The sequence below is a fragment of the Entelurus aequoreus genome, linkage group LG10, assembly GCF_033978785.1.
Source record: "Entelurus aequoreus isolate RoL-2023_Sb linkage group LG10, RoL_Eaeq_v1.1, whole genome shotgun sequence".
Classification (NCBI taxonomy): Eukaryota; Metazoa; Chordata; class Actinopteri; order Syngnathiformes; family Syngnathidae; genus Entelurus; species Entelurus aequoreus.
Window position 1 is genome coordinate 26822557 of NC_084740.1, and position 15806 is coordinate 26838362.

The 15806-nt window shown below is 42.9% G+C and overlaps 1 protein-coding gene across 4 annotated transcripts in view; it reads right to left on the minus strand.

Annotated features, from left to right (window-relative positions):
* Positions 1-66: 66 nt before the first annotated feature.
* Positions 67-15806, minus strand: part of stim1a (stromal interaction molecule 1a) — a 43338-nt gene continuing 27598 nt past the window's right edge. Inside the window, exons 8-14 of one of the 4 annotated variants that reach the window (XM_062060432.1) lie at positions 7800-7977; positions 7432-7599; positions 7257-7357; positions 5841-6073; positions 5179-5259; positions 4431-4824; positions 67-1907 (exon numbers count right to left, since the gene is read on the minus strand). In XM_062060432.1, coding sequence (XP_061916416.1) covers positions 1412-1907; positions 4431-4824; positions 5179-5259; positions 5841-6073; positions 7257-7357; positions 7432-7599; positions 7800-7977 — 1651 coding nt within the window. In that variant the 3' untranslated portion in view covers positions 67-1411. The remainder of the gene's footprint in view (positions 1908-4430; positions 4825-5178; positions 5260-5840; positions 6074-7256; positions 7358-7431; positions 7600-7799; positions 7978-15806) is intronic. The other 3 variants (XM_062060434.1, XM_062060433.1, XM_062060435.1) reach the window with 3 other exon arrangements.

Consider the following 15806-nt stretch of genomic DNA (forward strand, 5'->3'; position numbering starts at 1 on the left):
TTATTGCTTTCATGCAGAAGTGCCATAAAAGACAGACATGATAGAAGATGCAAAAGTAGTCTCCCCCCCTTCCGCCCCCCATCTGTACAAATACAAGATCTGGATTCATAAATAGCTCAAAAAAAGGTAAGGACAAAAGGTTTAAAGTCAATGCTGGAGCTGTTTCCATTGGTTGGTGTAGTTACAGCACTTGGCATGCATCAACAGCATAGTGCATCACAAAACACGTTCAGGGTTTCGTTTACAGCTCGTCGTGCAAAAAGACATACAAATGACACCTTTTTTTTCAGTATTAAAAGCAGCCATTTTAAAAAGGTTCGTTGTTTGGGGAAAGTCAACATGTTTTGTCCTTTTGGTTTGGTTATGAATAACCTACATATAGATGCATAGTCGTCGTGAGGCTCTGCGACCAATGTAAACATATTAGACAAAAGCCGTCCAACCACCTGGGATTTGGCACTTTGATGGGATACTTGGTCTTCTTCCAATCCTTCACTGTATGTGGTTTGGTACTAAATTGCTGAGTAATTCTTTAGCCCTTTTTCCAGCACCTGTTAATATATTTATAGCGTACACAAGAAGAACCTAACTATACAGTAGGAAGGGGATTCATAGTCCCATTCAACGTGGTGTACCTGACACATGAAAAGTGACAAATTGGGGGACGCACACAGGTGGCAGTAGAGTGTTGAACATCTTAAAATGTTTTGTGGCAATTCCAACTTTGACCACAGGGTCACAAGATATGTTTGAGCGGCGCTTTCCATCATTTTCAGCTAACTACATTGAAAAATAATCCCCCCCCCCCACACCTTCCTCTTACGCAGGATCCACCCAGAATTGGAGCCATATGAATTCCTTCCCTACTGTACCACAATTTGATCCCAGTCTTTCAGGGAGAGGGTGGTTGTCACAAAAACATGTTTACAAGACACCAGATACAAATAAATAGGTTTGTAAATCAAGAATACACTCCCTCCGCTCACAAGAGACAGTTTCATAGCTACTCTGTAACATAGTTGGATCGTTTAGCGAACCCCAAAAAAAGCGAAAGGAGCCCTTTGTTTTCCGAGACAACACTGACAGTGAAGAGTCATCGATGCAGAAGCATTTTGCAGTTCAGTCAGAAGAAAGAAAGCCGTGGACTGATCCGACGTCAGCATTCGGTTCAAACAAAAGCCAAGACATGCAAAGCTATCCAAGAGAGGGGGTGTGTCCCTTTGAGACGGTCACAATTTAGTGCAGAATAAATAAATTCTTCACATTGCATTGTTATACAAACGCCCTCCCACATAAGCAGAGAGGGGAAGCTTGCTCCCACAGTCCGGAGGGTTTTGAAACACAAAGCAACGATTAAAGACCCCAAACAAACGAGAGGGAAAAGACAAATAGGAGTCTCGTCTTGTAGCCCTTATTTTTTCTGCTTCTTAAAGATCTTGAAGGTGTGTTTCTTGCGCCCGGCTGTGGGATCCGTGTCGTCCCCCGTGGAGGCGCTGTCCTCCTCCTGCGGACTCTTCTTGGAGGACAACTGCGGGATGCGGCTGTTGCCCTTTGCCCCCGCCTGACCCCCACTCCCCGTGGGCGAGGGGGTTTCCGGTTCGGTGGAGTTGGGGCTGAAGGAGCGGGACGACTCCGTGGGGCTGTTGAGCTCTCCCGGGCTGGGCGTGGCGTCCGTGCCGTGCATCCTCCTCATGAGGATGGGGCTGTCGGGGGCGTGCTCGCCGCCATCGTGGTGGCGGTTGCCGCCGTTGGGGGTGTAAGCGTGCAGCGAGGTGGCGTCGTGGAGCGACAGGCCGTGGAGGAGGGCGGTGGGCTTGATCAGGTGGCCTCTGGAGCTGAAGGCCGACAGGCGGTCGCCCTTTTGGGAGAGTGACAGCGAAGAGTCCGAGTCCGATCGGTTAAGGTCCCTGTGTGGGATTAAACACATGTCAGAAACAAACAAACCAAAGCTGAACGAGCTACACGCTTGCATGCCGCTGCTAACCATACACTCGGGTGGAATGGACACACTGGTAGAACTCCACACTTGTTAAGTTTGGCAGGCAAGGAAGACCAAATAGACCACAGGTGTCAAAGTCATGGCCACATCACTTCATATGGCTCACCAAAGCCTAGAAATAATGCTTTAATGAAGTACTGTATTTTCTTACTAAATGTATTTGTTCTTGCCATTTTGACAGAAAAAAATACATGTTTTATATCATCATACTTTCTAAAAAATTTTGTTGAAACAAAAATAAAAAATACTTAAGTATCTGCTTGACTTCTGATTTCATTCATTATAAAAATTTCAAACGATTTTACGGTAACATTTTCAGTGGTTTTTACTGTAAATTATAAAAACTACCACTCTTTAATGGTAAAATCCTGATGACTGAGTTGCCAGTTTTTTTTAATTGTTACCCTTAAAAACTGTGATGGAAAAGCTAACGTTTAGATTGTTTTTGGCAGTTAGCTTTGATGCACGCAGATAATTCCAGTTTGGGCTAGACGTCACATTTGTTTAGGGGTTGGTTGTGACATATAGCCCACTCATATATCCATCCATTTTCTACTGCTTGTCCCTTTTGGGGTCACTGGAGCCTATCTCAACTGCATTCGGGCGGAAGGCGGGGTACACCCTGGACAAGTCGCCACCACATCGCAGGTAGATAGACAGACAACATTCACAGTCACAATCACACACTAGGGCCAATTTAGTGTTGCCAATCAACCTATCCCCGGGTGCATGTCTTTGGAGGTGGGAGGAAGCCGGAGTACCCTGAGGGAACCCACGCAGTCACGGGGAGAACATGCAAACTCCACACAGAAAGATCCCGAGCCCGGGATTGAACTCAGGACTACTAAGGACCTTCGTATTGTGAGGCAGATGCACTAACCCCTCTTCCACTGTGCTACCCACTCATATATACATTATACAAAATACAGTAGCCTGGCCTAAAGTTGTGTTCCTGTCAAGATATTATTCTTGCTAATCGGACTATAAATACAAAAACATTTCAAAACACAATTTTTTACTCTATGAGGGCAGCCATACCTGCGATGTGGCCCTCAATGAAAACAAGTTTGACACACCTGACGTAGACTTAGAAGTTGCGGCGGAGGTGAGATGCAAAATGGAACAGACCGGAAAGTTTGTAATTTTTTTAAAGGCTGTGTTCACACTTAAAAACAGTCCAAATAGGTTGTGACTGAAAGCACATGTGTATTAGTGGGTAAGTTTTCCTCTACTGGTCATAAAGGGACTAAATGTCCTGGAAAAACTTAACCCAAACCATCGCAAATCGCGTTCGGCTTTTTCCTCTTCTTTTTGCAAAGCAAACATTAGGGAATTGCACTGGTGACGGCTAAAAGTAGTGATGAGAAAATGACGCCTCTGAGTGTGGGGCACACTCACTAGCTGTATTGACACTGTATGGATACAAAGTTGCTGCTTCATAATTAACATCCGCCACTTACTGGATTAAGACAGTCACTGCCTTTGACCTGCAATAGCCAGGAAACAATTATTTTTATTTTTTTCTGCACACAACGGAATGTGAAAATGCAACTCTGTTCAATGAGTCAAATAGCTATTTGACGCTATAAGGAATGTAAGTCGAGATTATTTTCGATTCCAAATTGTTGGGTGGCAAGTCTGTTTAAAATAGATTCTTGATTCAACAAGGATCTTGCACTATTTTATTTGGTATAAATATTATAATTAAACCTTTTCATAATAGGCAACAAAAGCGCCAAAAAAGTTCCTTTTAAAAATTGATTCTTAAAAGAAAAGATTTTAGAAAATGATTCATGTATTTTTATTTAACATAAATAAGAATAATTTTTTCAGCACCCTGATGAATTAGATGCAGAGATTAATTTCTTCAAAGGGTGAGTCGTTTTACTTTGTTCTCATTTTCCCCCCATCTGCGGTTGTTTTGAGTTTTTCCTTGACCGCATGTGAGTTTAGAACAGGGCGTGTCGTTTGTGAAGTCATTTCAATTTGAGGCACTTGTGATTAAGGGCTACATAAATAAAACAATTGATTTTAGTTTTAGATTTAATTTGATGGAACTTAAAACTGATCCCTTAGGTTTATGCCCTCAGGGGAAATAAAGGTCCTAATAGCAGCAACACCATATGTTGTATACAAGACAGTAGTGGCAATAGTAGCACAGCAAGTAAAGTAAAACAGGTCAATTAAAGAAATGCTTGTGTAGACTAAAGCTAAATTATTGCATTGTTAAATAAATAAACCACATTATTATTGATGCTTAGTGGGTGGTTCAACGTATTTTTACTCTTGTAGAAGTTAAAATGTAACTCAAGCTAGAGTGGCCATGCAGTAGTGTGAACACAGTCAAATGCTTGCCCGTGTCATTTAGGTGAGTGACACCCGGTGGTTAATGCGCATGCAACACGAGCACGAGCCGAGAGGCGGCGGATACCCGAAGCTGTCGCTACGCATGGCGTGCGGTTGGGAGACATCGGAGAAGGTGAAATCGGGAATGGGGTCCATGGGCTGGAAGGAAGGGTGATACACGTGGGAAGGGTGAGGGGTGACGACGGCGCCGCCCGCCGAGCAGGAGGAGGGCGGGGTCTGCGGACTAGAGCTACAGATGGCGGGGTGAGACACGGCGGAGGACAGAGGGGGCAGAGACAGACTCTCCAGGTGCCCGAAAGACTGGCTGCGGGACTCCCGGAAATTGGAGCGACACCTGGGTCGGTGTGAGCTTCCCTCCCCCTGCTGGCCCTCTAGCAGGGAACCCTCTACCAACCTCTGCAAGCTCAAAGCCAGGTGGGGGTCAATGTGGCGCTGGCGCAGGGACATCATGCTGGGAGCTGTAGGCACAGAGGCGACAACGTTATCAGCGATCACATACTTGACCTGCTGGTCAAAGATGAGCGGAAAGATACTCCAAAAAAAGTGCTGGGATGGATTCATCTTATTTTGTTCACTTCATAATAAAACTGCACAATCCCAATACTTGTCGTATCTTTCCTGATATCAAGTGGAAATGACAAAAAGGGGACTATTAGTGAGTATTACAAGCAAGGGGGTGCACGAGTGGTGACAAGGTTAGAGGTGTTTTTTTTGTGGGATTAAAACAGTGGTGTTTCCTCCAGGTGTTTACAGGTAGTTCAGATAGGAGTGAATGGGTTGACAGGGGAGGACGCATCAATAAATGGCCCAACCGAGATACTTCCACACGGGCTGACAGTCCGAGCCCACGGACCACAGGTCACTGGCTCGCCGCTCCAACAGCCGGGCGCCGTCTGCAGTCATGGCGACGGGACAGCGGGCAGAGAAATGGCGTGGGTGTGACAGGGTGAGGGAGGAGGAGAGTGGAGTGAGATTGGAAGGGAGTGTAATTAATGTTGATTCAAAGACTTACTATTGCAGCCACATAAGTCAAATCCTCTGCAAGACGGTTACAAACGCTGAAATGCATTTTTCTGCATGTCATTTTTTTTGTAAGGAGAATGTGTGAGTTTTTACTAAATGGTTGCAGAAAATCACAAAGAGCACACTACAAACACTACAGCACAAAACATTCTTATTAAGAAATCTATATTTTGTTCTTGGACAAATAAAAACCTCCAGTCGTCATACTGGACTGGAGTCAGAGTGTTTCCAGAAGGAGAACAAGCAACCAAAACAGGCATTCAGGAAGACTGATGACACATAGGAAAATAAGTACATGGATGACATAACCCTTCTACCTCCATCACCACCAAGGTCCACAACCCTCATGAGTTCTGATGTTTGGATTTCCCCAGCAGGTTCTTGGGGTGTTTAAGTGTTCGTTTGCTAATCCCCGCTGCAGGCGGCCCCAAGGATTGAGACGAACTCTTACATTGCAGAGTCGCGGGCATGATGTCCTCGTCTAGGTCGTCCATGTCGTCCGTCACGATGAAGTGTTGCGGCGTAGCGGCCCGGCCCCCCATGAAACTTGGGTCCAGGTTGAGGGCCGACGCCAGAGACGGCAAGCCCGGGTTGTTGACAATGGTGAAACCCGTGAGGATCTCGATCTGCTGCCAGCGGTGGAGCCTCTCGCGCAGGGCGGCTGTCACCTCGCCGAGCGCTTGTCTGGAACAACAGACAAATCTGGTATCTGCACTTTTACACCAAAACACTTTGTTTCATCTATAAATATGATAAATGATAAATGGGTTATACTTGTATAGCGCTTTTCTACCTTCAAGGTACTCAAAGCGCTTTGTTCAATGCCTGCAACTTCCCCATACATTTTGGACAATCAGCGTCATTTTCACAAATGAATTTTTTTTTGTGCTGCGCTCAAACGTGCACATCATCTGTTTAATCAAAACTCATGTTTGTTTCTTGTTTAGACAAAGCAGGAACAACATGTAACAATCTATAACTATTCATTGCTCAAACAGCACAACTGTTGACCTCTCGCGTACCTCGGATCTACTTCCTGTTTCTGTCTACAGCGCTAAGCCTTCTGGGGTAATGTACCGGTAGTATACAAACATTTAGCAACCCATCCATGTTCCACTTCCTAATTTACATGTATTTATATATTTATTTAACCTTTATTTATCCAGGGTAAGGCAATCAGGAACAGATTCTTATTTGCAGACAGAATTTACGCGATAAAAGATGTTGAGGTGGGATGATAGTCAATGAGCAACGATGAAAGATTAACAAAAATTAGCGCTAACATTGCTCTCAACAGTTCACAAATGCTCTTAGCGCGCAGGGATAAATGTGTTGGAACATCATTGAATGTTTAAGATGGACAAACACTTTTGAAGCGTAAAACACAGGGAGAATGTCTGCAACTTGTGGACGACAGAGCAGACAGTGGACAATAAGGAAGCGTTTGGTGTTGTTCTTTTCTGTTATTATAATTGATTATTACTAATATAAAACAGTACAGTAATTGACAATGACCACTGAGTGTGTGCTTTTACTGACATCTAGAGTATACTTTTAAGTCTGCGCGGTATAAAACATGTAAAAAATCAATATAGTATTTGTTTTAAAATTTCTGTTGAAATCCTGTGCATTTTGAGGTTACAAGCAACAGTTAAAATATTGATAAAAAATATATAAAATCCCAAATTGATCCAATGTTATTGAAAAAAATTAGTCGAAATCCTGTAAGGGACTGACGAGATGGTATTTGAGAATATTGTGGTCTTATCCTTTTTGCTTACTAAAAGTAGTTTCTAATATTTTGGAAGCCCTATTTGGCTGCAAGGTTAAAATTCTAGCACCCCTTAGTGCTAAAATCTTGACTTACTTGGCTGCCAAAATTTTGTGGTCTACATCATCCAGGGAGGAGCTGTGCGCCACATGGAACGTCCCAAACAGGGTGTTCCTCTTTTTCTTGATCTTCTCAGCCTGAGGAAAGCAAAGAAAGTTACTGTATCTCAAAGATCAACATGGTCCTCCTGTCACAAGTCATGCGTGCGTACCCCTTCTTTGGCCACCAGGAGCTGTCGTTCTGCGTTTTGCTTCTTGATGTTGTAGTACTGAACCTCGACTTCGTGAGTGAGCTGCAGCCACTTCTGGAGAAACTCTGGAGGCGACCAGCTACTCCGCGACTCCAGCTCCTTTTCGGCTTTCTTCAGAGCCATGCGCACCTGAGGTTGACACAAAACATGTTTTTTACAGTTATCTTGTTTCTAGAAAAAACTTGGAAACGGGCTAGGCTGTGTTCTTGCCAAACTCCTGCGTGGGTGTGTTTACCCCGATGGACCAAAACATACGTGCGTTTCAAGTGTGAAACGACAATATACTCATTGTATTCAACACATCTCGGCCTTACTAAAAAACAGAATACCTGATCAAGCTCCTCTTCGGCATACTTTTGCCGACTGAGTTCGTTCTCTGTGCCCTCTCGCAGATCCCTCAGTCGTTGGGCTTCCTGCTTGGCTGTGCTGATCTCATCCCGCAGCTTCTGCTCCAGATTGACCTTCTCCACCTCCACCGTGCGGTGGTGGTCCTGGGCGATCTGCAGCCTAATGGCAAAATAAAATCAAAGACGACCATTGTTTGACTTACGGTAATATTTCCGTGCATTGTGGTTAGGATGCACTTCCATTAATTATTTGAAACTGTAGTTTTGGTCATAAAACACTAAATTAGCTCGAAAACTAGCTAAAACGCCTGACGTGGAAAAATACAGTAGCCTGTGTGCACCACAAGAACGCAACTGTGTGAGCCTGCTACCGTTATACTATATTGCCAAAAGTATTTGGCCACCCATTCAAATGATCAGAATTATGGTGTGGAGTTGTTTTTCAGGGCTGGGCTTGGCCCCTTAGTTCCAGTGAAAGGAACTTTGAATGCTCCAGGATACCAAAACATTTTGGACAATTCCATGCTCCCAACCCTGTGGGAACAGTTTGGAGCGGGCCCCTTCCTCTTCCAACATGACAAGATCCATAAAGACGTGGATGACTGAGTCTGGTGTGGATGAACTTGACTGGCCTGCACAGAGTCCTGACCTGGACCCGATAGAACATCTTTGGGATGAATTAGAACGGAGACTGAGAGCCAAGCTTTCTCGACCAACATCAGTGTGTGACCTCACCAATGCGTTTTTGGAAGAATGGTCGAAAATTCCTATAAACACACTCCGCAACCTTGTGGACAGCCTTCCCAGAAGAGTTGAAGCTGTAATAGCTGCAAAAGGTGGACCGACATCATATTGAACCCTATGGGTTAGGAATGGGATTGCACTTCAAGTTTATATGTGAATCAAGGCAGGTGGCCAAATACTTTTGGCAATATAATGTACACTGTGGAAGGATAAAGTCACACATCAATTAACTTTTTGCACGTCACTATGTCTCCCGAATGTGAGGCTGACACTTTTGGGGGCAAAGTGCCACACAAACGGAAAGTGGAAGTAAAACTGTGAGCGAACTGTGGGGCTGAATTTCCCCCAGGGATCAATAAAGTACTTTCTATTCTATTCTATTTAATTATATTCTAAAAAGAAGTGATATTAGTAGAGATGTCTGATAACATCAGCCTGCCGGGCGGCGTATCAAAGTTGGTAGAGTGGCCGTGCCAGCAATCGGAAGGTTGCTGGTTACTGGGGTTCACTCCCCAACTTCTACCATCCTAGTCATGTCCGTTGTGTCCTTGGGCAAGACGCTTCACCCTTGCTCCTGATGGCTGCTGGTTAGCGCCTTGCATGGCAGCTCCCGCCATCAGTGTGTGAATGTGTGTGTGAATGGGTGAATGTGGAAATAGTGTCAAAGCGCTTTGAGTACCTTGAAGGTAGAAAAGCGCTATACAAGTATAACCCATTTATCATTTATTATTTATATTATCGGCCGATAAATGCTTTAAAATGTAATATCGGAAATTATCGGTATCAGGTTTTTTTTATTATCGGTATCGTTTTTTTTTTATTAAATCAACATAAAAAACACAAGATACATTTACAATTAGTGCACCAACCCAAAAAACCTCCCTTCCCCATATACACTCATTCACACAAAAGGGTTGTTTCTTTCTGTTCTTAATATTCTGGTTCCTATATTATATATCAATATATATCAATACAGACTGCAGGGATACAATCCGTAAGCACACATGATTGTGCGTGCTGCTGGTTCACTAATAGTACTAACCTTTAACAGCTAATTTTATTAATTTTCATTAATTACTAGTTTCTATGTAACTGTTTTTATATTGTTTTACTTTCTTTTTTATTCAAGAAAATGTTTTTAATTTATCTTATTTTTTAACAAGGATCTTATCTTCACCATACCTGGTTGTCCAAATTAGGCATAATAATGTGTTAATTCCACGACTGTATATATCGGTATCGGTTGATATCGGTATCGGTAATTAAGAGTCGGACAAAGTTGGAATATCGGCAAAAAAGCCATTATCGGACATCCCTAGATATTAGACATCATAAAATGCTCAGTTTAAGATGGTCAAGTGTGTGAATGTTGTCTATCTGTGTTGCCCTGTGATGAGGTGGCGACTTGTCCAGGGTGTACCTCGCCTTCCGCCCGAATGCAGCTGAGAAGGCTCCAGCAGCCCCCGCGACCCCGAAAGGGACAAGCGGTAGAAAATGGATGGATGGAAATGCTGCAACCATCATCAAGGATAGAGACACATCAGTACCTTTGAACATCCATCCATCCATCCATCCATTTTCTACCGCTTATTCCCTTCGGGGTCGCGGGGGGCGCTGGAGCCTATCTCAGCTACAATCGGGCGGAAGGCGGGGTACACCCTGGACAAGTCGCCACTTCATCGCAGGGTCAACACAGATAGACAGACAACATTCATACTCACATTCACACACTAAGGCCAATTTAGTGTTGCCAATCAACTTATCACCAGGTGCATGTCTTTGGAGCATGTAAAATTATATTAACAAAGCTGACTGTCTCATCGGTCTCCACTTTCTTGTAACATCCCTTCCAGTGTGTAAGACAACCACATCAATGTTACGTTTAAACTCTGATATTTGAAAACTGCATTTTACATGTCTTTCATGTGTTGTGTACAGTGTGATTGAGAGATGCCTTAAAGGGGTCATATTATGCAAGACCATTTTTTTTTTCTTACAGCTGGAATTTGAAAAAATGTTTTAACAGGTAAACATCCATTAATTTCAGAAATTCAACTTCAAATGTGAAACTAATATGTGATATAAAGTCATTACATACAAAGTCAAAAGTGTCAAGCTTTTATTTGTAATAATTTTGATGATTATGACTCCGAGAGGGACAAGCAGTAGAAAATGGACAGTTTACAGTTTCTGAAAACTAAATTTTCAATTCGCGGTTTTCATGAAGTGAAAGCAATAATCATCAAAATTATATTAAATTACATCTTTAAATATCTTGAGTTGCATGTTATGGGCCTATGTCATATCTTAGTTTCACCTTATAAATCTAATTTTCGGTATATACGAACTTTTGCACGATATTAAAATTTTTCACCTGTATTGGTACCTGTTTTTGTGTATTTAGGATCTGCTTAAGTCCCGAAAACGTGAAATCAAACCGTGGAGAGATGGTGGAGGTCTTTATAAAACAATCGTGCCTTCTTTCATACTTCCTCCAAAGAAACTGTTTGGAATTTGCCTCAAGTGTGACGTTCTTCCCAGGTGTGACGCTAACGGATTATCTATAAATGGTAGAGATTTACCATAAGCGCTTTGCGCGAGTCGGCCATTAAAGTTTGCACTGCAGTCAATAAGCTCCATTTTTCTATCCTCTTTTTGTGGGGCAGACTGACTCATACATGCACATGCATCCTCTGCTGTTTGTCATTTCTAATACAAAGTATCGTTTGGTTTAAACTTATATCTGTCAGTAGACTCCATATGGAAGCGCTAAAAACTACAACATGGATGACAGGGAGAAGAAGATGCAGTCAAAGAAGTGGAGGCATGTAAATAAGCCCACAAAACAGCTCATCCCGAAGAGATGGGCAGAATGCAGCTTAAAAACGGTCTGTAAAACAATTTATGCAAAATCTTGACCAACGCACCACCATTACATGTTATGGAGACTACGAGAAAATATTTTAAATGTAGAAAAAAAAAGTCATAATTTGACCCCTATAAAAGGGGACCTATAATGAATTTTGTCTTTTCTGACTAATAAATGTTGTGACATTGTTGGATACTCGTGTTAAATAAATAATGCCAACGTATCAAATCCTAAGGTTCATGCATGTTGGCGTGAGCTTGCATGCAGTATCGGATGCTTTTTAGCGGGGTTGTGCAATCTGGCTACGTGTTGACGTCACGGCGAGAGGGAAGCACTTATTTAGACATTAAAGTCAAGCGCTCAGCCAGAGGGGAGCTACGAAGGTAAGCTAAAGTATTACTTCCATCTAACTTTAGCATGCACACAACACTGACATGCAGTGACAAAAATGCTGCTAAAAGCAGACGTTTTTTTGCACTCTCTGAATCTTTTGGACAGTGTGCAAGTGTACCTAATGTTGTAACCCGGTGCATCCTATATATAATGTTTATGAAGTTTATTTTTGATCGTGTCTGGAAAAAAATAGCGGCTTCAATTTGAAGAGGGTGGGGCGTAGTTTTATGTGCAAAATGTACATATCCAATACATATCTAGAGCACAAGGAAGTGTTTTAAATGTAGATTAAAATCATCATAGGTTCCCTTTAGGTTCGCACTTAGGCTAAAACATGTCAGTCTAGGTTCATAACCCGAGGACCACCTGTATTTCAGTAAAAAGAATTCCAAGCATTTTTTGTGCAGGTGTACCTAATACTGTGGGAAGTGGGCGTGGCGTGACCAAAAACTCAATCAGCTGAAAGCACGGCTGATGAGCATAAAGAGCAAAGAGCTCAGATCAGCTGCTGGGACGCTCACAATGAAAAGGCAAGAATGGGAACAGCTGTCAGCGGACAATTATAGACCAGTACAGTGTGCTGCTCGATGCTTGTGTATATATGGGGTTTATTTTTAGACAGGAGCATGACTTTACCAAAGTCTTCCAAAGGAGGGCTTTATTGCCCATGACTTAATTACTAAGTGCTTAGTCACGCACAGAACCCCCTTTTTAAAAATACTTTAATTTGAGTCCAAGTTAATCATAATAGTACAATGTGTGTGATATTTAACGGGATGCTGGCAATACCGTCTTTGGTCACTGAGGAGCAGCATTCTCCTCCTGGTGAAGCAAAGAATGAAAGATGATCCAGGCGGGCCACGGTGGAAAAATAAGGCTTGGCCCGGTGCTGTCCCGCTAAAACCATCGACCGTGACCTCTGCTACACTTGCAGCTGAGCTTTGAAAGCACCTGCGCAGCCCTGGCGCCCATGGAGAAGATTCCAACTACCAGGACGTATTCCAAGAAAAAGGTAATCGGTTTTTGTACTTTTGGATACTAACTGTGGTGTTTATGAGTCTGACAGACAGCAAATGTTGCCCGCAAACTCATTCATTGCCATCGCGTCCTTGACGCCGCCGGTCCTTGACGCCGCCGGTCCTTGACGCCAGTGCTTTTTTTCCACCATGTCTGTCTGCAACTCCAGTCCTAGTGTGGCCAAATTAGCGCCGGAGCCCACATGTTAAGCGGTCATGCTTAACACCATCTCCCAGCAGTGAATCAGAGCCTCTGTGTCAAAGCGGTGCTCTCAAAAGGCTCCCTGGAAACCTCCTCCCACCGTCTCCCCACAGCCCGGGCTACTCGATACCACCACAGGATGGGCTTGAAGGTATGGAAAGAAAGCAGCTGGCAGTTGGATCAGGAGGCGCAGACACAGACATACTTCGCTGCCTCAGCTCCAGGAACAGTGCGACAAACAACACTGATTAACTTTAACGTGCCACAAAAACTTACCGATTTCAAACTAATCTTGTAAATACACAAATAAAGACTTGCAGTACTTTGTGCAACATCACCAAGACAGATTTAAAGCATTTAAAACTCTGTTCCAGCATATCAAGTATTTGAAGCACTTACAAGGTGCCTGAACAGTGACAAACCGTGAAGACGCTCAAGTAAGTCCACACCCAAGCAACAAATTATAGCTTGTCTGGTTCTATAAGGCCAATATGATTGCTTTACAAAAATGAAAGAAGCACAAATGTATGGCACCTCAGGCACGTCCTATGAAAGCATGCACATAAAGCATCCTTGGTATGGAGAATTCACTCGTCTGAGTTCATAGACAATCCAGTCAACTGCGTGCAGAGAGTAAAACAACATGTCTATAGAAACAAGTGTTTGCCAAAGGCCTGTAATCTATCAGTGGCGGTGGGGTAAATTACATCATCATCTAATTTGCATAAACATAAATAAAACATCTCACATGATGTACTTACAGTAGGAGGCCATTTATGCTTCAAGTACATTTCTTAAAACCTTAGAAAAGTAAACGTGACTTCTGCACTGATCAAAAGCTGTTGATCATAACATAAGCAAAACCGAAAGCTTTGAAAGTAAAATGTTTTAAAATAAGAGTATCCGCATAAGCATGCTTAATCACTGAGAATTCTTAACAGGTAGCCAAAATCTATTTGTGGCGTCCCAATTAAGAGTGTGGTGGGCCGTGTATGGGAAACACTGAACACAGCACTGACTGACTGACCATTGACTATTGACTACTAGCTCTTAGTTTAAAAGGTTAAAGGAGCCATACATGAGATTCATGTATTAGTGTATCCTTGAAAGGAAAAGAACGAGACGGTGCACACACTTGTAAGCACATTCTACGCATTCCTGGTCCTATTAGCAGGGCTCAGAATAGTTCCTAAGGCTTCGGTCACCTACAACTGAGATGCTTCTGTCGCTCAACCTCAAAACGGGTCGAATAAATACTTTGTCTTAAAGGCCTACTGAAATGAATTTTTTTTATTTAAACGGGGATAGCAGATCTATTCTATGTGTCATACTTGATCATTTCGCGATATTGCCATATTTTTGCTGAAAGGATTTAGTATAGAACAACGACGATAAAGATTGCAACTTTTGGTATCTGATAAAAAAAAGGCTTGCACCTACCGGAAGTAGCGTGACGTAGTCAGTTGAACATATACGCAAAGTTCCCTATTGTTTACAATGATGGCCGCATGAAGTGAGAGAGATTCGGACCGAGAAAGCGACAATTTCCCCATTAATTTGAGCGAGGATGAAAGATTTGTGGATGAGTAAAGTGCAAGTGAAGGACTAGTGGGGAGTTGAAGCTATTCAGATAGGGAAGATGCTGTGAGAGCCGAGGGTGACCTGATATTCAGCTGGGAATGACTACAACAGTAAATAAACACAAGACATATATATACTCTATTAGCCACAACACAACCAGGCTTATATTTAATATGCCACAAATTAATCCTGCATAAAAACACCTGCGTGTTTGTTATGCTAGCTCCTAGCTCCTCTGCTAGCTCCTAGCTCCATAGAACACGCCAATACAATTCAAACACCTGATCAACACACACAATCACTCAGCCCAAAAGACAGTTTACCTAACCCAAGGTTCATAAAGCTTATATATTTTTAAAAAGTTACGTACGTGACGCGCACATACGGTCAAGTTATCGAATGTTTAGCAGCCAAGGCTGCATACTCACGGTACCTGATATTCAGCTGGGAATGACTACAACAGTAAATAAACACAAGACATATATATACTCTATTAGCCACAACACAACCAGGCTTATATTTAATATGCCACAAATTAATCCTGCATAATAACACCTGCGTGTTTGTTATGCTAGCTCCTAGCTCCTCTGCTAGCTCCTAGCTCCATAGAACACGCCAATACAATTCAAACACCTGATCAACACACACAATCACTCAGCCCAAAAGACCGTTCACCTAACCCAAGGTTCATAAAGCTTATATATTTTTAAAAAGTTACGTACGTGACGCGCACGTACGGTACGGTACGTGTTATGCTAGCTCCTAGCTCCTCTGCTAGCTCCTAGCTCCATAGAACACGCCAATACAATTCAAACACATGATCAACACACACAATCACTCAGCCCAAAAGACCGTTCACCTAACCCAAGGTTCATAAAGCTTATATATTTTAAAAAAGTTACGTACATACGCAAAAAAAAGCCAAAGCTGCATACTCACAGTAGCACGTCTGCGTCTTTGTCATCCAAATCAAAGTAATCCTGGTAAGAGTCTGTGTTGTCCCAGTTCTCTACAGGCGTCTGTGTATCCAAATCAAAAGTCCTCCTGGTTAGAGTCTCTGTTATCCGAGTTCTTCCATCTTGACTGCATCTTTCGGGAATGTAAACAAAGAAGCGCCGGCTGTGTACTGTTGTGGCTGACTACGTTCGAAAAATACGTCCATTTCGCACCGACAACTTTCTTCT